This window comes from Carassius gibelio, chromosome A24 (genome assembly GCF_023724105.1).
Source record: "Carassius gibelio isolate Cgi1373 ecotype wild population from Czech Republic chromosome A24, carGib1.2-hapl.c, whole genome shotgun sequence".
NCBI lineage: Eukaryota > Metazoa > Chordata > Actinopteri > Cypriniformes > Cyprinidae > Carassius > Carassius gibelio.
In genome coordinates, this window is record NC_068394.1 from 5,943,339 (window position 1) to 5,968,201 (window position 24,863).

The 24,863-nt window shown below is 36.1% G+C and overlaps 1 protein-coding gene and 2 long non-coding RNA genes across 11 annotated transcripts in view; 2 read left to right on the plus strand and 1 right to left on the minus strand.

Annotated features, from left to right (window-relative positions):
* Window positions 1-24,863, plus strand: part of LOC127946350 (5'-AMP-activated protein kinase subunit gamma-2) — a 57,802-nt gene that overhangs the window by 18,616 nt on the left and 14,323 nt on the right. For 4 of the 9 annotated variants that reach the window (XR_008151069.1, XR_008151068.1, XM_052542866.1 and 1 more), the window contains exons 4-6: window positions 9,688-9,884; window positions 17,936-17,987; window positions 24,558-24,667. Coding sequence is in view for 7 of the 9 variants with exons in the window: in XM_052542866.1 (XP_052398826.1) it covers window positions 9,688-9,884; window positions 17,936-17,987; window positions 24,558-24,667 (359 nt within the window). In the remaining 2 variants the exon portion in view is untranslated. Of the gene's footprint in view, window positions 1-537; window positions 902-9,687; window positions 9,885-17,582; window positions 17,805-17,935; window positions 17,988-24,557; window positions 24,668-24,863 lie in introns of those variants that run through there. The other 5 variants (XM_052542868.1, XM_052542869.1, XM_052542873.1 and 2 more) reach the window with 5 other exon arrangements.
* LOC127946356 (uncharacterized) lies at window positions 13,744-15,170 on the plus strand. Its single transcript, XR_008151070.1, has 2 exons — window positions 13,744-14,127; window positions 14,650-15,170. It is a non-coding gene; the product is annotated as an uncharacterized LOC127946356 (long non-coding RNA).
* On the minus strand, window positions 15,032-16,558 carry LOC127946359 (uncharacterized). Its single transcript, XR_008151073.1, has 2 exons — window positions 16,114-16,558; window positions 15,032-15,555 (listed from the first exon to the last, which is right to left on the minus strand). It is a non-coding gene; the product is annotated as an uncharacterized LOC127946359 (long non-coding RNA).

The following is a 24,863-nucleotide window of genomic DNA, read 5'->3' on the forward strand; positions in this document are numbered from 1 at the left end:
ACTAATAAGCAAATAGAAATAGGATTTCTTGCATTAAACAGGAATGTTCTCCCACGGCGCTGAATTCATTTCAGTTGGCAAGGTATTCGGAAAGGTTCAATCCTATTTTATGGTCCCCTGATTATTTTTGTCCTCTCCTTAATGAGATTTTTATTAAAATCAACTAACCAGAGGAAGTCATGCCCACATTCTTTCATTTTAACACTAGATAGTGAAATTTATTTTTAACTATATATATTTTCTCTTTTGTCTCTCTAATATTAAACAAACACACACACACACACACACACAGTATACTCACACAGATGCACAACACATATATGTGAAAGGATGTGAAATATTCATGGATGGGTGGGGTTTACTGCTGTTTGGCCAATCACCAGCAATTCCAAACCAAGCATGGGTTGGTGGTTTCCTTTTACAGTCCCCCTGTTGCACATGCTGTTTTAAAGTCATGCTTCCACAGACACACACACACACACACACACACTGGCATACACACAGCTGCACTTGACAATCTGCTGTAGGCTTGCCAGCCGGGTGGCCACTGATTCAGAACTGTACAACGGAAACAAGAGTCTGTAAAATAAAGAAGCTGAAGAACCCTGAAGGAAGGACTTTGGTTGAAGAGCATGGGATAATCTTTGAAGAGCACTTGTCACTGGCTCAAAGATTAGGTGATATGGATCCAAGGCCTGGAAGTAACTGAAAAGGTCCAACTAAAATTTCTTCCAGCATTGTCTATGGATATGGATTGACCTATTGCAATTTCCACAGCCTGTCCGAACTCTCTCACCACCCATGAAACGGTTTAGCAGCCTGAGAGGGATCAAAAAACGCAAGGACCAAGATAGGCGGACAGGCAGACGGCAGTCAGAGCCCCACGGCCTCCTGGCAACCAGTAAGATTCTCCTGGCAACCAGAGGCTGATTCTGCAGCATTGATTTTTTATTTAGCAACATGAAATTTCTTTACATGACTTTATGTTAAATATAATGTATTTCGATTGTCCGCGAGTGACATTTGCGTATATTGTTAAAAGTATTTGGACATTTGAAATGTAAGAACATAATTGCATTAGATATCAAAATATCAAACCAAGTTTTACAAGCACTTTTCAAGTCAATAAAGTTAATTAGGTCTTAAATAAAACAAAAACAAATTATGTTTAAAATGAAGACCAAAAAGTATTCGGACACTTTCCGGTTGCCAAACGTTAATGGAACATGTTTATAGTTATTATTATGAACTACACCTGTGAATGTGAACGTAAAGAGATCTGACTTTATACAGTATGTTATAACTGTATCATTGAGATATAGGGCCATATTTTAACGATCTAAATGCAAAGTGTAAAGCGCATGGCACAGGTGCTCTCAGGGCGTGTCCAAATCCACTTTTGCTATTGTAACGGAAAAATGGTTGGTGCGCCCGGGCGCATGGTCGATACGGGTTGTCCCTATTCTCTTAAGGGGTTTTTTTTGGGCGGAGCGTGCAAATAAACCAATCAAAGTCTCATCTTCCATTCCCTTCAAGAGCAAGTTGTGTTATACTAACACACTCTTTAAATAACAAAGAAAAGACATTGAGCCAGACTTTAGACCAGGTTTGAGTTGGTCTATGGCGCAGTCTATTTTTTAGCTCCTTAAAATAGCATTGCACCAGCAATGCGCCTGAACACACCTCTTTTTTAGGCCAGCACACTCTGCAACATTGCTCAAAAAGTTGCCCTTTGTATCATTATCTTTACGTTAACACTCAAACTTAAGTAGATGAAGGCATTTAGACCTTGAAGAGTCACCTTAAAGAGTCTCATTTTTTCTTGTGTGTTGATGGATTTTCACAATAAGAGCATGAGCAGTAGAACCCTTTACGTGTAAATTTGATGACAGGAAGCCTCTAGGAGTCATTTCTCAGTGCATCCCGCCAATTAAAGGTGCAGTAAGTGATTTCTGAGAAATGCTGTTGATATTTGAAATCACCAAAACAAACACGTCCCTACCCAAAAGAATCACACCCCTGTCTTGCCTCCACCCCCAAATTTCTGAACATGCTATTCAACACAGGCACCTCCCCCATCACCACTGGACACGCCCCTTACTCAGTCTGATCCACTTTCATCAGAGTTTCTCAGAAATCACTTACTGCATCCCGCAAGATGATTCCCAGAGCCCTGGAAACTAGGCTTTCTTCTCTCAAGATATGTATTATGCAATTCTTCCAAACAGGTGATTTTAGTTGGAAAGTGCCAAGTCCTAAAATTAAGCTTCTCCGCAATGTGGATCAACAAAAAGCTGTTAAGATTTGTGTGACTTTTCTAAATGGGATGTTTTGTTTTCATGGGTATAATGATTGTGAAGGGCTAATCCTGTGATATAAATAATGAGAGTTATTTATGGTCTACAGAGAGAGACTTTCAGTAGGACTCATTAAAATATATAAATGACATTGGAATCTGGCTGGCCAATAGGGGTTTGCAGCTGCAAATTGGGTCTCATGTACAAATCACATTGATTTTATCTTAGCATTAAAGGGAAAGTTCACAGAAAAATTGAAATTATGTCATTTAATTACTCACTCTCATGTCATTCCAAACCCTTAAGACCTTCGTTCATCTTTAGAACACAAATTAAGATATTTTTGATGAAATCTGACAATAAGTGGCGCCAAAAACGCATAAAACTAGTGTGCCATGAAATAAGTAATGTAATGTGTGATGTAAAGATCGTGAGTGAAAACAAAAGAAAAAGAAAATGCTTACAGCGGCTTGAGTCGTGACTGTCATTAGCCCGATTTTCTCTATAAGTGATAAAACATATAAGACACAGTACCCAGATTTGAAGATGATTTCACTTCTACTTATAATAAAATTTTGGTAGGCTGCTATGAGATGGCTGGACTAATTGTTATATAATTCAATTGGGCTACCTGTTAATTTTTATGGAATATCAAAAAGTGTATATTTTTAAATGTGATTATTGTTGGTACATTTTACCAGTATTTACTATACTTTCAAAACAAAAAATAAAATAGGAAAAATATGCAATATGAAAATAATTTAAGAAAAAAATTGTTTTAGAGAGAGATAGAAAGAAAGAAAACCAGGATTTGATTCTCAAAAAGCCTTTTTCCAAAAGGTACATCTGGAAAAAGGGGTGTCGTCTTAAAATCAGGGACATCTTATATTCAGGTCAAACGGTAAGAACATAGTTAAAATGTTTAATGTGACATCACTGGTTCAACCTTAATTTTACAAAGCTACAAGAATGCTTTTTGTGCGCAAAGAAAACAAAAATAACGACTTAATTCAACAGTTCTTTTCCCGCGAGTTACCATCTGCCGCCGTTATCGAGAGTAACACGATGCATGCGTGGGATGCTGCTGACGTAGAACACCTTTGCGCTGTGCCTTGTTTACGAGCAGAGGAAAACACGCACATGCATTGTGGTACTCTCCATAATGGCAGTAGATTGGTAACTCGGGAGAGAAGAATTGTTAAATAAAGATATTATTTTAGTTTTTTTTTTTTTGCACACAAAATGTAGCTTCATAAAATTACGGTTTAACCACTGATGTCACATGGTCACTATTTTAATGATGCCCTTTCTGTCTTTCTGGGCCTTGAACGTTTCAGTTTGGAACGTTTTCAGTTCATATCTTAATTTGTGTTCCAAAGATGAATGAAGGTCTTATGGGTTTAGAACGACATGAGGGTGAGTAATTAATGACAGAATTTTCATTTTTGGGTGAACTATCACTTTAACCTCAAACAGCCTGTCGAAATGGTGTCTGCTGGAGTGAATTTCTGTCATGTTGTAATTCTGTTAGGTTCATATTTTGTCTCCTATGGAAGCCAATTTCAGCCTTAGATAAAAAAAAAAGGTAATTGTAAGATAAATCTTAAAACATAAAAAAAAAGTCACTGTATAGGATATGAAGTCACACAGTGAGCTATTGTCAAATATATGGTTGCCATTACCTTTTATAGGTGGAAATGTGCCTAGACTATACAAAATTACTGTTTCCATCTTATTAACTTTGTGACATTTCTGCTTTCCGTATTTTTCATACATTATCTTTAAAACCATCTTCAGACAAACAGTAGTGATGTCAAAATTTCAAAATGTTTGGCTACCCGCATTTAACCTACAGTAGTTTCATTTTTTCATTTTTTAATTGAAAAGAAAGTAATACTTTTATCCAGCAAGGATGCATTATACTGAACAAATATATATTTTGAACTTTTATTGATTCACCTTTGACAATAATAAGAAATGTCTCTTAAGCATCAAATCAGCATATTAGAATGATTTCCGAAGGATCATGTGACACTGAAGACTGGAGTAATGATGCTAAAAATTCAGCTTTGCATCACAGAAATAAACTACATTTAATTTAAAAATTTATCAAAACAGTAATCGGTTATTTTAAATAGTAATAATATTTCACAGAATTACTATTTTTGTTATATTTTTATAAAGTAAATATTTTTTTTTCAAAAACATTACAACATCTTGCAGACTTTTAAATGGTAGCATATAGAGTTGCTGCCCTTTCTGAGTGTATCCTCTACAACCAGCCACTTACCTACGTTTACCTACAGATCACTTTCCACTCTGTATCTAACAGCCAGTGGATGGAAAAACAATGCTGACAGGCTGATGGATGATACAGAGACACAAATGACCAGTGCCATGACCATCGTGCAAATGGCAAATGGAGAATGTCCGTCACTGATCTGAGACCTGTTACACTGTTTCAGTACTTTTCCCCTCAGATGACCATAATAAAATAAGCATGTTAAAAAATATTAATTAAAACTAAATTAATAAATACACAATTATTTAATTAATAAAACACATGCACAAACACACAAAAAACATAAAACCTATGTTACATTATTCAGTAGAGAATTATAATAAATAAGTACATCTTAACAGCAATGTCCTGTCAGTCACATTTTATTTATCTGATGTTTAACTTGTTTTAGCAAGGTTATGTTAGGGTTATGATGACAAAAAATGTCTCTCTGGACTAAGAGTTCTAGTGAGACCAGTGAATCGCTCCTGGCTCTTCCAAGCTTTATATTTATGGCAGGGAATGGTGGTTGAGATTTTGAAGCCCAAAAAAGTGCATCCATCCATCATAAAAATTACTCCACACATTTTTTTTTTTTAATATATATATATATAGCTCCGATTGTATTTGTCTGAAAGAGGAAAGTCATATACACCTAGGATGGCTTGAGGCTAAGAAAATCATGGGGTAATTTTCATTTTTGGATGAACTATCCCTTTAATTCATACGATACATTCCATATGTTCAGAATTAAATAATATAGCATACTGCTTACTGGACACAGTGTAGTAAACAATGTATAATATTTTAATAAATTGTAATAAAATATTTTTAATAACCAATTTCAAACCGTAGTATATGTACATTAATCTCATTTAATTATTTAATAAAATCTCAAGTCATTAAGTAAAATAATAAATATTTTAATACAATTTAATACATTTATTTGTATGTTTATTTGTTTCGCAGGTGTGCAAAATGCATTCTCATCCAAAAATTGCAGGTGATATTGATTCTGGCAGAAATGGAAAGAGAAAATCAAAGTATGCTTTGAATTATGGGGTACAATTTTCCAAGCAATATTGCCATTCAGTAAATTCTGCACACTGCACAAATATGCTATTCTGAATGTAGCCATCTTCCTTTTCACAAGCCAGATGTCTGAAAAAAATGCTTAATGGTGTGCTATAGTTAGAAAACAGCTTATTTTTATTTTTCATATATCGAACCACAAAACTGATATGCAATTCTGCATAAATAGCTCTAGGGGGCGTTGCTCAGCTTTCTGTGTCTTCATTGATTCGAAAATGTCCTTGGAATTTTTATAAGATCGACATCTCTGTTTGTATTATGTCTTTAAGAGAGATTTGCTGTCCTTTCTTCACATGACTTTAAGCTATTATTACTTTTAGAGAATGTGCTTGTTCTCATTCAAGTCTAATGATATCTTTTCACAGACCAAACTTCACTTAATAGCATATAATGTATGATGTGTGTTTAATCAGCAGACAATGTATTCATCAGACAGGTGTAAAAGACTTGCTTGCTGCTCATCACTCAGTCAAAGTGAAAGAAAGGCAAATGAAGAGGTCAGTGCTCGTTGATTAGACTGTGTTGAAGCCTTTTGTGAAGTTAGTTGTGTTGTTACTTTTCTAAAGCTTACTTTTGCACTGAAAAATGAATCATGTCAAGTGCTATTGAAGGTTTGTGTTTTGAATATTGGTTTATCTGTCATGAATCAATGAATAGTAAGTGTTTTGCCCATGAGCAGGGTTAAAAGCAAGCAGCATTGGGTTAATTTATCTGACACTGGGCCAAAGGTCATCGGTCAGTTTGTTAACCTCTGTCTGCAGGGTAAACATCAAAAGACATGATGACAGCAGTGTATGTGCAGGACTGTGCCATATTTACAGAATGAAGTTCACTTCCTAGTCAAAACAACATTAATATGAAAAATTTTACCTTCTAAGAACACACTTTGGACAATAATTCATCACTGTACATTATTACAAAGACACTTTTACCTTTGTTTAATTAATATATATATTTTTTCAGATCTTTAAAGCAACCCCAGAGGATGTGATTTACAGAGCACACGTCAACATAATGATACAATGGAGGCATCGTGTCTAGAATGAGCAATCATGTTTGAAGAAAATTACCTTGGTGTTTACCTGCTTAAATGTGTTTGAATTGAACACAACATGGTACATAACCCAATATCAAAGATGCATGGAGCCTTTGGACTACGCCTGTCTCTAGCCTAGTTCCATAATTACATTTAAATGATTTGATAGTAATATGGCTTCATAAATATGTCACTTGCATTGCTCATGAGGACAGTTGAAATCGATAAGCGCTGCAGGTATGGCCTGTGGATGAGTTCTATTCAGCTAGGCTGGGAATCATACTGAATTACTGTCTGGATGTGCAGCACCCAGTGTTCACATCCAGCACTGCTGCAAGGATCACGTGACTCTGTGGTCCTGACGGTAGAAGATCCTTGTGTGGAAGATGAGAATGTAAACTCCCTGTGGATGCATTCGGGTGAGGTGAGGGGCTATTGCCAATCTGGTGACTTCATCGTGAAGACCTGCTTTTTCAGCTCCCTCTATGTTCCTCCTACCCCGCTCTTTATTTTCTAGGATGTGCTGTGTTTACTGAGCCGATGGCCGACTGCTATAAAATAAGCTCTTTACTCATTCTGCAGCCATGTGGTCTCGGCTGGGGAAAGATAATGGCTTGGTGCAGTGATTGAGGTAGTCAGGATGGCTTGTTCATCCTTTCTCATTGCACATCTATAATGGATTCATTAATAGCGCTTTCATTCTTGATAAATGCATAGGGTGTTTTTTTTTTTTTTTCAAATATGCTCATCAATCAAATGGATCTGGCTTCTTTGCACCCACAACATAAAAGGATAGATAGATAGATTTCTTATTGGCTCCTTATTGGCTTATTCTTACCTTATTGGCTTGCTGACGATGTCTTGGACTCAGGCAGTGCTGCAGGTACATCTCATCGACTTATCAAAGCAGAAACGCAGTAAGTTACCTCCACACACCACTCTGTGAGAACAAGCTGCTTCTTTAAGGCTCTGCAACTGATTCCAGCCAGTGGAGAGGATGGCACAGAGAAGCGGGTCAAGTTCAAACAACAGGGAGCTGAAGCAATCACAAAAAAATGTAATTAGAGGGCCCACAGTGAGATTGATTTGATCATTTAACGTCCAAATAAGGTGCAGCATGAATCCAAACCAGACAGGCCAATTACTCAGGCGATTGGCGTGATGAACACTTAGGGGAACTTTGACAAATGCGTCATGTTTGGGTCTTTGCCACGTATTGTGAAGAGTCGTGTCGCCTCAGTAACAGAATACAAACATCCAGAGTGGTTTTGTTTACACCGGTCATTTTCTCTGATCTGACTGAGGGCAGAGCTTGGAGGAATCACAGCATGAAATCTGCAGCCTGCAACAGCAGATGAAGTGTAAAATGAGGTAATAAACTCTGCTCTCCACACTGCCTGCGGTTCAGGCCTTATGGCCCCTTCTATTTCTGCAGGCACTGATCAGAAATTACGACAGGTACAGTCTAACCTTTTAGTGACAGGTGAATCTAAATCATCCTTCCTTGGCAGAGAATGGGATACAGTGAGACACTGTAGCACAGTTCGTAGTATCAGCCATAAAGTCTTAAAGAGCCAGCAAGATGAAAATGCTAAGCTTCCTATCACTGTTTATAAGTCCTGTACATTAGGTTTAAATCCATCCAAGGTTAAAAAACATTGTCATTTTGTCAAAATATCATTTTAAAATTACCTCAATTCTCAGAGATCCCCAAACGGTTCGCGCAAAGCTGTTCAAAATATTGTTTCCTTAAACCCCGCCTTTCGGTTGCATACTGTGTTCTGATTGGTCAACTGACATAGTTTTGATTGGTTGTTCCGCACACTTCACGGTAAACAATGCGTTAGCATCTGTTTGGGGTGAATTATTGGGGTCTTATTCCTCTTACCGCAAAGCAAACAGTAAAATAAAAAACTTGAACAGTCTCGCTGCTTTTTCTTCTGTGTGTGTGTATTCAAGCCGCGCGCTTCAGTTTGAATCTGAATAGCGCGGGTGCGTGGTCACATTAGATATAATGAAGGGAGACGTGAAAAACAGACATCGCGTTGTTTTCATATGGATTACTTTATCACAGAATATCTGTTTTCGGCAGCACTTGTTTAGTTTTAAAGTAGACATGTCAAGCTTTCTATAGATATCTCTCTCATGTCTCTTCGTTGAGTATTCATGGAGTTACACTTCATTTTAATGATGTTTTTGTAAATGAAGATCAGCGCAGAGAAAGGCTGCAGACAACACACATACTGATAAGACGCTTGGGAGAAAACAAACACAATAACTTCATAATCATACTTCGCGTTGTGATTGCCTGCTGGTCTAAATAAAGTTGGTAATGAACCCTCTTTTATGGCCAAACGCTTTGAAAATCCCGCCTTGTACTCACCCAGATTAGAAAAGCAGTCATCAGTGAAATGTTGTGAACACAACAAGGATTTGTTGTACTGCTCTGGTATTGTGGTAAAAATGAATTTTAGCCATTGCTTCTTCTGATCTTCATACTTTGGCAGTGAAAATAAAACAAACGTGCCTTTACAATTAAAAACACACTGTCTCCTCGACATGATGCTCTCACACCAACCAGAGCGTCTTTGTGTGTGGGGATGGAGCAGGTCAGAGCTTCGTTTCTCCCAACACAGTAGGCGGAGATTATTATGCAAAGTGTTCCTAGTGATGTACATAGAGATGGGCAAAAGATTTGAAATCTATAATGACTCGTTTCAGCAATTCAGAGTCGACTCCTTACTTTAGAAGCCAATAACTTTATAAATCGTGTACTTTTTGGTTTAATTACTTTGCACATTGTTTACACTGATAGACAGCTACATCATACACTGTAATACAGGTAATGTTTTATTTCCCATCTGTGTGGCTCTTTAAAGGTGCAGTGTATCATTTCTGCATTAGTAACAGCAAATTTTATTCTAGATATATAGATAGATAGATGATATCTGTCGTGTCTTATCTTCTCTCTGTTTCTACAGCCTCTGGTATATCCTCATCACCCACCACACCAACACAACTCACCAAGCAGACTTCAGCATTTCTTCTGGAAGCCAGTCGGAATGACACAGTGCAGCGCTCCTCCTCCTCCCCCCTCGACACGGGACAACACCACAGCCCGCCTGCCGCAAAACCACCGCCCTGTCCCTGCTCAGCACCTCTATCTACCTCACGTGCGGTGAGTGATCCGCAGTGGGACATTGACACATCCTAGACATTTTCTGCATCATTCATTTTCAAGTGATCATCCGACTGATGCTTTAATAGATAAATACAAGTGAAACATTATATACACACATATATTTATCTGAAGAGTCACATGAATCACATGAATTCATTGACATGAAAATGAGTCTTTTGTGTCTTTATACTTTAATTATGGAATATATATTCAACATTTATAAATCTACACGTTTCCTTAAAAGAGGCACACAGTACTTTAAGTACTCGCCAGTTCCTGTCCATGGATCTAATCAGGTTTTTATGACTCAACACACTGACCGTTCATCACGTTCACATGCCAAAATCAATACAGCAGTCACCATCTGCAATGCTGTTGTCCTTGCCTCCTGCCCGGGAATTTAAGCAGAGGTCCAAGGCTGCACTCAGCACATTTGTAATCCACTTCTTGTGAATCTTTATGTGCATTTTCTTTACTCTTTCTCTCACACTTTGGGCCTCATTCACCTACGGTACATACAGTATTAGTTTGTAAATTTATTTGATAAATTATCTAATATAATAATTTATCTTTAAGAAATACTCACTGTGCCGCAGTGTTTCAACATAGTTGAAAATATAAATGAAAAGCCCAAGTTTTATGAATTCATGCCTAAAAATCTACAACTTAATGCATTGCAATAATGTCACTTTATCTTTAGCAACCCCTGAAAATCCACTCTCAGCGATTCTCATTTCATGTACCATTGATCCACTGACATGTGAGTCTGAGTGTGAGTCTCTTATGGGTCAATGCGGATGAACAGAATCACAGCTGCTCAGACACCTTCACTGTTCACTGCTGTCTGTTAAATAACCTGCCTCTCACTCTCTGTCAAGGTCTGACACTTACCACTTACTACTAAAGTTACTACTTTTTTCCCAGTCTCCCATTATTTGTAATTCCCCAGATTTGTGAACTAACATCTTTCTCGTGGTCCCCCCTCATGTGTTTGTTTACATCTGTTGTATATTCATGAGGTTGTTCTCACAAGGGCTCAAGTTCGTTTAGATTCATCAGCCAGGAATTTGGGCATAGTTCGTTTCAGTTACCCTCCATGCCAGATGTGGCTCTGGGGAAGACTAAAAACAGTTGTGTGAAATATCTTTGGAGCGTGGACGGCCTCTATAGGTTTTCATGATTTTAAACCGATATATATGTTAAATTGATTTCATCCTATCTAGGTCCAAGAAGAGCCATTAAGTGGAGAAAAAAGAAAAAAGAGACAGGAGGTTAAGAAAGAGTGTTACGGGCAGATGGGCACAACACAAACAACGGTGTCGCACTACTGGCTTGATTTGCACAGTCTTTCTGTACATTGCGGATAGAGCTGATTTAAATTTGCATGCATAGAGGTGAAACTTACATTTACATTTATTCATTTAGCTGACGCTTTTATCCAAAGCGACTTACAATTGCTATATATGTCAGAGGTCGCACGCCTCTGGAGCAACTAGGGGTTAATTGTCTTGCTCAGGGACACATTGGTGTCTTACAGTGGATTCGAACCCGGGTCTCTCACACCAGGTGTCTTATCCACTGCACCAACACCACTCCATCACCCCAAAATGCAAATGCGTTTTAGATATGAAAGAGTAAGAACTTGTTGTTGGAAAACCACTCACAAATATCACAAGCACAATCAAGAAGAGAAATAATGCCAATAATAAGATTCAGTATTAAGAATATGAACAATTTTGTAACATTTTAAAGTTAACATTTCATGTACAAATTCCCTACTTACAAAATTCCCTTCAGGTTTAAACAACTAGTGTTTAATTTATGAATGCGTCAGTGTTGTTAAACAAATCTTTTATTTTAATGAATTATTCTTCTCTGCATTGACTCATATCTGTTCACTGATAACAAGTGTGCGAATGAATTTTTAGAGGCAATTCATTATGGACATACTGAATGAATATGCCTCATTTACTCAACCAATTAGTGTTTTTAGAATTTGTGTGTAAACTGAATCATCATGCAGACACCGTAAATGTGACAAAAATGGCATGTCTTTTTACGGAGGATTCTGCTGATGAGGAGGCTGCGTTCAATTGCAGGGAGTTACATTTACATCAGGAGAGGATTTTATTTTCATTTTATTTTGCCATATCCACATACATATTTACTTGAGCAGTACTACTTTTAAATGAGGTTTCACCTGATGACATCTTGCAGCCTCTAAGTAACCTAATAATTAGAATTTCCTTTAGGATTTCCAGTGTGGTTGGATGCATTGATGACACACATATTCCTATCTATCATCGCGCCTTCTGAAAATGAAGCTGATTACTGAATGGAATGGAAGGATACCAAATGGAAGTGTAGTGCAAGATATATGCCTTAACCACCAGCACAGCTGTTAAACACAAATGATTCACTATTAATTTAAATGAAAGCTCTGAAAGTGATTCAAATGACATAATTACTCTGTAGTTAGTAATTATTTAGTTTATAGTTTATATTCTCATAGAATTAGAATGATTATAAAGGCATATTCTGACCAAGCCATACCGACATCATCAGAGAAGGAATCAAATATATGTATCACTGATCATATATACAGTAGATCAGTGAAATGCCTAAAGGTAGATGCCCCATTCGACTGTATCAAGCACGTAGATTCCCCCACCATCTTTAACAGTCAACTTAAATGAATATTCGAAGATGCTACAATCCTGCACAGCCAATGGTTGTAAAAACCATAGATAGCTAACCACGGATACATTGTTTACCTCAAGACTAGCAATGGGTGCGAACAAAATTAATTTTGTAAATTTTGATATCATGTGAATTTTAAAGGGGTAGTTCACCAAAAAAGAAAGCATTATAGTTTTGTATTGTTTGTAGTGAGATCAACGTTTGCATCAGTAATAGATGTGTTAGGGAAATAACACGTAACGTTTTAAATTACATTTTACGAAAAAAGATTTGTTAATTTTGCTGAATGAGACTCAAGGTCCAAGTCGGTTAAATGATCTGAACTTCCAAGCAATACAGTGTAGTGACGTATTTCGTAGTCTCAGCCTCAGATGTCACGACCATGGACCGTTGGCTAAACGTCTGATGCATATGAGACACAAAAGTGGAGACAATGTGTAAGTCGCCATCGGATTGGTTGAAATATACAGGATTTCCGGGAGATATGTGTGTCATGTTATTTAACGTTCCGTCTGAAAACAAAAATGCTGTGGTGCCAAACCTTCATGTTTACATCTGTGACGACGAACGCTTATCAGGATCAACTAAAAACTGGATATTCAAAATTATGTCAAATATTTAAAGTTCGCAGCATAGAATCTTTCAAACATGTCCGAGAGTTTTTGTTATTGTAGCGACATTTCCACACCCTGAAACGTGACGCTGAACAAAACGAACCGTGATTGGTTGTTTGACATTACGGTCAAGTGGCCTCATGGGCAGGCCTTGGACTTGGACAATGAAAGCTGCCATAGATCCCAGACCTTCAGTGGTCAGTCTGAAGGTCTGGCAATGCAAGACTATAGCCTATTTCCAGCTGAAACGGAATATTGAAAAGAGGGCATGATTTTATGTTTGCACTCCTTTGTCTCTCACTCATAGCAATCTAACTGTTGGAGGGGTGTGTTTAAGGATATTCTGCCCAAGCCGTCAAACTGGCATAATCAGAAAAGGCATGCCATTCCAGAGCGTAATTAAATGTTAAGATTTTGATTAAAGATTACTAAAACAAACTATTTTTTTCTTCAGATTTTCAGATTAACTTGCGCGGATTAATTATTTACATCAAGATAAGCAATGTGCGATAGTAAAATAAAGTCCTATTCCCTATTAGGGAATGTGAAGGTGACGTCACGCCGTGTTGCATTATGGGTCCTCCGCCATATTTGCAGGATCGCGCCCTATACCGCTGTATTTGAATTCGTGTGTTGGAGGCTGTGTTTGGATTTTCTGTCGAGATTTTAATAAACGTCGATATGGCTTGCCAGTACTGCTCGATCAAAAACTGCTATAGCAGGTCACACGATCGTTCAGGGAGGAAACTGAACAACGGAATACGTTTTTTCAGCTTTCCTTCCTGGAAAAAACAACAAGGGAAGCAGGTGGATGAGCTGACGAAAAGACGCCGGATCGCGTGGGTTGCCGCAATCAGGAGAAAACATTTTTACTTTCCAAAACATCCCTGCATCAGCGAGAGTGTGTTCGCTGCATTTTCAGTCAGGTGAGTTCTGTGGTCTCTAACTTTGACCTAAATACAATATTTTCATTTTGTTCTTATTGTCTTAAACGTCGGTGTGTGTTGACTTCCAGAGCAATGCATAATTTGTGGCTATCAACAGATAATGTTCCATTTGCAACAACAATCACAATATCTAAGAAGTTGATTATATATATATATATATATATATATATATATATATATGTCACACACTGTCAATAGTTTTATTAAGATCACTTTAAAATTGTTAGCTTTTGTTTATCTTCTGGTCCAGTTTCTACTAACATAATTATGTATGTATGTGTGTGTGTGTATATATATAATATATATATATATATATATATATAATATATATATATATATATATATATATATATATAATATGTGTATATATATATATATATATATATATATATATATATATATATATATATATATATATATATGTGTGTGTGTGTATGTGTGTTGAAAGTATATGAAGATGTCCATAATTATCTATAACCTACAAAATTGCTGTATTTACAGGACAACCAGCATTTGAAATGCTGGATACTCATCCTGACTGGGCACCATCTTTGCTTCTGGGCCACAATGAAGTGAAAAGGATGAACAAAGAGAGGTTTGCACGTCAGTTAAGAAAATACCTCACACATCAGGTAATTAGCAAGAGGCCAGGAGAGGAGAAAGAAAACAAGAAGAAAGTTGTCACAGTCTGCTGTGCTCTTACAAACATGTGTCCAAGTGTTGTGCAGTGATTACTAAATCAACTGGTTTGTAAAAACGTTTGTTAAAAGTTGTACAAAGCAAGAGGTGTTGTGTATTGTATATTCCTTGATGATTTGTAGGATAGCTGATGAATGATGTTGAATTTGTGGTTTATGTTAGCAGATGATAAAGACAGGCCACATTGCATGAATCAAAAATTATTTATTTTTTCAATGAACAATTTGCTTTGATATTCTGTACATATTTTTACATGCCTTTTTAAAATGTTTCTGACTCAAGTTTTTATATAACTGCTTAATAAATACATTAAGTGACGTATCTGTTTCTGTACTGATTGTATCCACAGAGACCCTTAAAAGGGATAGTTCACTTTAAAATGAAAATTCTGTCATCATTTATTCACCCTCAAGTTGTTTCAAACCTGTATGAATTTCTTTCTTCTGCTGAACACAAAGGAAGATATTTTGAAGAATGTCAGTACCCAAACAGTTACCTGGAACCACTGACTTCCATAGCAGGAAAAAAAAAATCTATGGAAGTCAGTGGTTCCAGGTAACTGTTTGGGTACTGACATTCGTCAACATTGGAGCATGTCTCTGCGACTCAAGGCATACACGTACAGTGGGCTGAGGAAACTTCACCATTGGTGTTGATAATAACCCAAGCCTTCAGAGGAACTTCACTAAGGCGCTGGGAGTGCATTACCTGTACATAAAGACAGAAATGTTAATCAATGACAGATACATTTATTATCTGATTAATACAAATTAAATGTAGTTAATTTGTGATTAATAAAAGCAGAACCACTTAAATTATCTTGCTTTTATGCTTACACTGTCAAACTAATTTGTAAATGTAAATTATGTATTTCAATGTAAAAATAATGTAATGTAAATGATTGATTGTACATTATGTATTCATTCATTTCTAATCAACATAATCACGTGTTACAAAAATAAATCTGCCCACCACAAGCAAAATAAAACTGGGTTTTTAGACAATTTTGACAATTATAACCAATATTTTTTTTAAATGCAACTGCTCAAACCCACTGCTTATGACTCTTTAAAATAACATAACTTCAGCTGAATATTTAGCATTTTGTTTGTTTTAATAACTTGGCACAAAATACAACAGAGAAAGAATCAGTTTTACAGAATCATTAAGATACTTAGGTATAAAAACATTGTCAGTAAATAGCATATTTATTTTAGCTGGTTTGCCAACTGCCATAAAACTCCGACAGAAGAAGTGCCATCTTACCTTTGCCAGTACGACTGTGCTCTTGCAGTTAGGCGGCCTGTGAATGAGGAGGTCTTGTACCCAGCCGCTGCAAAACTGTTCATGGGCTTGAAGGGATTTATAGCTCTTAAACTCCTGCAAAGTGTACGCACTCAATCCTAAAACGAGGTAATTGACGATGTCCATATATGTGAGCGGAGGTAGTGCGTCTGGATCCGTAATCCAGTCTTGGGCTGCTAAATCATATGGATCTATCTTGTTTATCTCGGACAGTTTGTCTAAATAACGTTTTTTTTTTGGCAGTGGCATTTAGTTTCTCCCGATAGGGTCCCTACTCTTTTTCTTTCAAATTCTCCATTTCTTCCGTTCTTCAATTTTACCTCGTTTTAGCCGAACACACCCACAATTAAATGTCATAGCAATGGTTAGCGAAAACGTAAACAGAGATCGTGCCTCTAAACATGGCGCCCACGTCCCATAATGCAACACTGCGTGACGTACCTTCACATTCCCTATATGGATTTCAAGCGGACTATTAACCATAGACAGTAAAAGAAATGGACACAGCGACCCCATTGGAACTCAATTGAGACAAATGAAGCCCAGTTTTAGCGTTTTTTAGCACTTCCGTTTCTGACGCGCAGACTCAAACGAAGCTTGACGACGTCAGCAACCTGTCTGACAGATGTAAATCTTCTAAGTGGCTGTGCGTGAAAACTGCCATCGTTAATCTTGCAGAGACAGTGAGCTTGAGCGGGGAGTTCTTTGTCGAGAGTGAGCAGGAGTAAGTATTCTGATTAATTATTTTGTATAGTATTTTAAAATGTAACGCCAGTACGCCATATTAAGTTAATTGCCTGCGTGCTTCTCCACCTGTCTGTACGGTAATGCGACAGAGAGCCGAGTGGTTATGACGCAATCGTTAGCCTATTTTTTACAAAAACTGTTTATACGGGGCCATAATGTAACATAGAAGGTAATGGAGCCCTTTATACATTGTCGTGTATCTTTAGAAATAAATAATGGACAAACAGAGTCTTTAAACGCCTCAGATGTAAAGTTATTCGCTGTCAAAGTGACGCCAAAATGAATGGGAGTCAATGGGAATGCTAACGCAAGTGAAGTTCTGCTAAAAGATGGCAGCCCCCACCCGACTTCAACTTCCGGTCGAGTTCCTTGCCCCTTGCTATTAACCTGCAGAAAGAGTCACTGAATCATCTTGGTGAACCGACTCAAAAGATTTGATTCACCTGAATGAATCAAAATCCCCACCCAACACCAGCCAGTTTGGACAGGTTGACTCCGCTCGCTTTTATATTGGCACATTATCTGTTGCTCATAACAAGAAATGAGTAAACGGAATAATTGATTTTAAAACAATCCATGTCAGACCGTTGGCTTGCGGCTCGCGACTGCAGAAAACTGGAACAGTCCATTTATAAAAAGCCGGGGGGGGGGGTCTCTCATGACTGCCTTCACATTGGATGCACGAGTACACACTACACAATCGGAGCTCGCCTGCAAACAATGACTGTCCCCTACAATAGCTCCGAAAACATGAACGCTTAACCTGTTTGTTTGTTTTTTTTTATTCCGAGCCAGGTCGGTTTTTTTCTGCCGTCGATTATTGTCACCTGTATCTTTATTAATCTCTGAGAGCCAACTTCCGATCTCACCGGTCTCTTCACTGTCTGTCTGCCAGTGACGAGTGAGTGAGTGAGTGTGTGTGTGTGTGTGTGTGTGTGAGAGAGAGTGTGTGTGAGTGTGTGAGAGAGAGTGTGTGAGAGGGGAGGACAGCCTGAAATCGCCTCTTCTGTGCTTGACACTGTCACTCTGTCCCCAGGTCCACGGTTTATCTGAAGACATGCTGGAGAAACTCGATCTCGAGGATGAAGGTAAATAGATTTCACTCTTGTTGTGAATGTTACGATCTGTCTTCGTTTTCTGAACCGGCTGCATCAACACCTTCGCAGTCTTGACATTGTGATGTTCGTTTCTTACTTATTTAGTCCAAACACTTAGTCTATTTTAATCTCATTCATAATCTAACCCGGGTACAATCGCGCGATGCGGATTTTCCTCTGATCAGATGGTCGGTCATTTTGGGGCACAGTTGTGTGGCGTTTTTATACAAGGTGTCGATTTACATCGAGCTGCTCAGTAGGAATCACTGGAGATCCCAGTTATGTATCGGGATCCCCATTCATTCGTCATTTCTAACCTGTTGGGTGTACATGCGTCAGATGATGCTATTGGCTGGAGAGCCTCTCACCCACGTCAAGGAGTCCCTCAGGGGTGAGGGTAATGCTGCCCAATTATGTGTATGCATATACATATTGATCATAAAATGGGGCGTCAGGGGGTCAGAAAGTGTGTGTGTGTGTGTGTGTGTGTATACATAAACACACATACACAGTTCAGAATATATATATCTTTAATATTTTAATATAATTTGTACAAATAATTATCAATATCCAATATATATATATATATATATATATATATATATATATATATATATATATATATATATTCTGTAGTTAAATATATAGAGAAATAAAATATATTGTATTATTTTTTTATAAAATAAAATTTTTATTTATTTTTAATGTTTTATATACATCGCCTTTAAAAATATTTTTTGAAAGTCTCTAACTCGCCAATGTCGCATTTATTAAATAACTAATAATATAAAATACAGTAGAACAGTAATATTTTTATATGATTACAATTTAATATTGCTATTTTCTATTTTAATATATAGTTAAATGTAATTTCTTTTTATGATGGCAGCTCTGAATTTTTTGCATTATTACTGCAGTCTTCAGTGTCACTTCAGAAATCATTCTAATATGCTGATTTGTTTTGAAACATTTTATTATTGTTGTTGTTGAAAACGGTTGTGCTGCTTAATAACCACTTTTAATTAAAATATCTGCTGCAACAATGTAGAAGTTAATTTAAAAGTATATTTTGGTGTGATTTAAAGCGTTTAGGCAGAATATTTTTTATTAATGTGGTACCTTATTGTAATTCTTTTTTTTTTTAAGTAGCTTATTGCTGCAATTTTAATAAGCAATTAGTCCGTTATTGAAATAACTAGACTTAACAAGGAATGCTGTGTGGCTGGGTATGAAGCAGCTCTGAAACTGTTTTCAGAGCAGACATTTTCCTCTGAAGTTCTTTCGCCTCCGGCAAGGTTTTCCCAGCAATATATGAGGCGAGCACACTGATGTGGCAGAGCAAGTCTTGCCATCATTTCTATGGGCGTTTGCTGGTGTTCTTTCTGCAAAGCTTTTAGGAGAAACAGAGAGCAGGTTGTGCAGGCTGCAGATCTGCCCTCTCATGTTGAGGTTGAGGGTTTTCCCCAAGGTACCATCAGTGACGGTGAAGTCCTCAAAACCCTCACTCACACTTCCACCTCTCGCTGATATCTATCTAACTGTAAAACCCTTCTTGGTGTTTTTGGTTATGCTGACTCTGCGGCTGGATGGAAGAGCCCAAAATGTATTTATTTTTTATCTCAGTAAAAGTTTTTAGATGAGTTTGTTGTGCGCTATTCTGCACTGACGCATTGACTTCACAGACCAAAAAGATCATATTTTAAGTTATTATTTCCTGAAAATTATGGCCTAGATTTAGATCAACTTCAACTCAGTAAACAGGCCTCTTTTTTACACAGGCCTCTTTTTTACTGATATTTTAGTATTGTTTATATACTATTATAGAATTAAATAAATATTTAGAATTGTGTTTTATTTTAATATTTTCACTTTAATTAAAATGTTAGTTTAAGTTATAGTAATTTTGTTAAGTGGTTTTGTTATTTTTATTAGCTTTTGTTCTTATAATTTCTATTTAGCTGGTTTATTATTACTTCAGCTTTAGTTTTAATAATTTTAGTACTTTAATTTGAAGTACTTTAAGTCAGCAATCTAAGTTTAATTATATATATATATATATATATATATATATATATATATATATATATATATATATATATATATATATATATATATATATATATATATATATATATATATATATATATATTTCAAATACCAGAAATTATTTTTAATTGTTTAAAATTTTTGTTTTCAACAAAGCTATCAAATGCTTTGAGTATAGTGCATGACTTGTATGGACTACTTTGATGATACTTTTTATGGTGCGTTGATGTCCACATTGAAACTTGAAATCTCCAGTCCCTGTGCATTGAAATTGCACAAAAAGAGCAATTTTTGGATGAACCTATTGTAATTAATATACTGAATAGGGCTGCACGATGTGTTGTTTAAGCATCGATATCGCGATATACGAATCCACGATAGTCACATCGCAGGATGTACGATGTAGGCTCTCGTAGTTGATCCGTTATTCATTAACCGTATGGGCCAGCTGCTCCCCGGTCCTCGACGAATGTGATTCGCGGATTAATTGCACAGCTTAACCATCATAGAGTGAAAGTTTATCATTGACAGGACTGAAAAACACTTGCAAGCTTAACGGGGCAGAGAGAGAGAGCGCTTGCGCGAGAGAGACAGAGAGAGAGAGAGAGAGAGAGACAGAGAAAGAGCGAGTCGTCTTCAAACAACACGAGCGCTGTCTTGCTCTCTCTCCTTGTGCATATTAATCAATTGACACGATGGTGTCGAAGTTTAAATCATTTAAAATGAGAATGTTAGTGTGCTCACCCCATTTTTGTTTGTAAGAAAAAATATCGCAATATATATTGCAGAAAAATAAAATATTGCAATGTCATTTTTTTCCCAATATCGTGCAGCCCTAATACTGAATATAATAGCATGTGTTCGTTTTTAAAACGCCATCATTAAATGATGTCTGAAAGCATTGATTTGAAGTATGTGTATGCGAAGCGTTCCAGTGCAGCCTGGCATGTCGATGTAATAGCATGTGAAAACCAAAGAGTTTTCAACAAACAAAAGATTCATTCTGCAGTAATTCAGTTCTTTGAATAGCCATGGTGGACATCAGCCAGAGTGTCATGCCTCTGGTTGTGGTAGATCCAAACATTCAGACTTTCAGAGTAGTCTTTTGTCATTTGTTTGGGCTTATTTGTAGATAATAAATACATATATATTATATTCTATTACAATTTGCATTAATCCCACACTGGAATTTATGTATTGTTGCTATTGTAATGAGGTATGAAGAGGTATGTTTGCTATTGGTCAGTGCAACAGTTGTGTTTCGGAAGTAAAAATCACATTCATTTTGTCCATCAGGGAATTTATTTTTAATGCATTTTAATGCTTTTTACATGTAAATATTTAAAAACAAGCTTACCATGAGCTGTGAAGTTGTTAATTAGCCCACATTATTTAAACTTAATTTTCAATTAATCATGTTTACCAGTGGAATTGCTGGTCAAAAACGACATTACCCATGATTCTACAAATAACCTCCACCAATCAGAGAATCACAACAAACAAATCATGCCAAAAGAACTCTTTATACCACTAAGCCTTGCACATGACGCAGTTGATCTACCCACGTACTGTATCTACGTATGTTTTGTTTGATTTCAAATACTGTTTTGCTTCAAATCAAAGTAATATTATGATTCAACTCATAGCTGGTTGTTTTGTGTTATAGCTATAAAACACTTTAACAAACCCTTTTTAAAAATGAAGGGGAGAAATACTTCTGGAACCAAGGCTGCTGGAAAAAAGTGGGCGGGGACTGTTGCAATCTAAATATAGCCCCTCCCCCAAACTCATGTCATTGGTTTAGCCTGTTGCTATGACAGACAGGTCTGAATGTACTTTTGCGTTTTTTTTAAAGCACCACAAGTGTTTTTCACTCTTTGCAGAGTTGTTTTGCATATACTTTACATTAACTTAGCATATTTAAAGTATGTTAATTTCCCACAAAGTACATATTGTCCCAACTGTGAGCTTTTCTGCGTGTATTTTTGAATTCCCTCAGTAAAGTTTCCTCAAGCAGCAGCAGCTGTACTGTCCTATTTTAATCGTTTCCATGAGCTAATACTAGACCTACTGCAGGGCTATTCTTTGACAATAGCCAGTGGTGTTAAACTGTGCTGAGCTGAAGCGATGGTGAGAAATACTTTGAACACCAGGCTTTTATTAACCTCATCACACTGAATGAGCCAGCACACATTGCACTGTCTGCTATCTGTGGCCTAGCATTGTAACAGAAATGTTAAGGTCAGTCACTTACTGAAAATTCTCCGTAGTTGGACAGGATTGTGAGTAAGATTTCTGTACCATACCACTTTTTTGGGAGCATTCCGTTGGGGTACCTAGCACAGTAGTCTGGTAGCTACAGTAGGGCACTATTGGGCCTTTCGCACCGCTTTAGTTCCAGAGCTAAATGTACAGTACTAAAGTACTGGGACGATTTTGCGCGAACTATTTCCCAGTACCATTTAAAAGGTTGTATTCACAATGACCGTGTGTACTAGGACGTGACCTAAGCCAGTCAACACTGATGTCATTTGTGTACGACGTTCAACAACTTTAACAAAGAAGAAAAAAGTTAACAACAGGAGGATGGAGGACGCTGTGATCGGAGCTGTGTTTTTGATTTGTCTCGCGGGTTTCACAATAATGGAAATGGAACATCGACGTTGTTCTACCTTGCTGCTCATGCGTGTTGGGCTTGTTTACATCAGTGTGCAAACACAAAAAATATAACAGTGGATTTTAGAATGTAATATTTTCAACACACAGACAACGTTACACTTGCTTCTTTATGTGAGAATGACGTTGATCGCTACTTGCACGATGGAATTGAGCAATTACTGTCAGTGAGATCTACTTTCTTCACTAAGCCTTTTGATCAATTTTAGCTGAAACAATCAGGCTAGGTGTCTAGACTGTGGGGGCAGATGCGCTTGAGTCTTCCTAGATTGCACAAACAGCCTTGCGACAAAATATTTCAGTGTTTTTTTTTGTCTAGACAGCTTCTGATGAAACAGTTTAGCGTCTAAGAATACTACTGTAAGAATTACCATGGAAACTGGCTACATTAGGCTGGATGCTGCTGAAAGGAACAAGAAGAGAGACATCAGAGTCCACAGTTCAGTGGGTTCATGTCACCCATTCGTGTCATGCTGCCAGATCTACTACAGTGTGTTGTTTTTAGTTGCTGTTTTGTTTGTTTGTTTGTTTGTTGCTAGGGATTTTTCATAAAATATTTGAATAATTTTCTTTGGCTTCAGTACACAATTTTAAAAGCCCTGATATTATTAGTTTAAATAAAAATAAATCTTATTATTATTATTATTATTATTAAGTTGTTATTGTTATCTTTAACACTTAATATATTTTTTACATTGTTTATTAAATATCTTTTTATGTATTTATCATATTATGTATATTATAAAGATAATATATATAAATAATTATTATAATAATGTATTATTATTTTATGTACAGTAAATATTAAATATCTTTTTATGTATTTAGATAATATCAAATTGTGTATATTATAAAGATAATATACATAAAATAATTATAATAATAATGTATTATTATTTTATGTACAGTAACTATTAACTTTATAATAATAATTCAAAGTATTTATATACCCAGTATAAATGTACTTATAAGTATCATATAATAATATTAATAATAACAATAATAAATTATATTATTATTAATACTTAAAGTTAATATACTTAATATATTTATACTGTCTAAATTGTAATATTCTTTATATATGAAGTATCCTATTATAAAGGTAACACAAATTAATAAAAGTAATAAATTATCATAATGTATTAACAACATTATATTTATTATATAATTATAAAATGAATATATTATATATTATAGTCATTTATTTCTGCAGTATAATTGTATTCAGTGTCATATTATCATTTATAAGAATAATAAATTATTATTATTGTTATTAATAATACTTAATTACAATTTATTAATAAAAATGTAAAAAATAAAATTTTCCTGTCATTAATAATAATAATGATAATAATACATTCGGAAGTTTAATATTATTATTAATAATATTATTAATTATATTTAATGTACTTTTTTATAATATTACACTTAATGTTTCCTCACTGCCATTATATTTTAGGAAAGGCGTCCCTCATAAGTGGATCCTTTTATCTTGGCCCTTGACATCAAAAAGTATGAAAACGAAGTTAACATGACTGTCAGATGAAAAAATGTCTAGTAACTAGTTCTAGTTTGAGAAGTAGATATTCTTGTAATTTATTACAGCAGTTATTTTCAGCCTGCTTTTTTCTCTGTACACTGAATAAGGAATACTGTTTTTCCGAACCTTGTTCAGCTTAATGTTATTAATTCATTTAAATAATAAAACACACTTTCATTCTGAATGAATCAGTTCCTTCTAGCAGTGTGCTAGTGCTTACCAACAGATAATTGACACGTACTTACGACTCACTTTGCTTTCAAATTGACTGAGTTTTCGTTTATTGGTGTCATTTACAGCTGTTGAACAATCTGAGAGTGACATTTACATGCGGTTTATGAAGTCACATAAGTGCTACGACATCGTCCCTACCAGCTCCAAGCTAGTGGTCTTTGACACAACACTGCAGGTAAGCGCTCTGTGGAGGTGTTTGTCACTGATAACAAATCTATGTCAGACATGTTTACCAAGACTTACAAAATACTCATTCCGCACAGTTAGTTGATGTTTTCTTTTCTTTTTTTGTTATTATTTTTAAATTAAGTTGTAAATAAGAAAAGTTTATTGGAGTATGTTTTAAAAAAAAAGTTTACATTTTTCTTCTT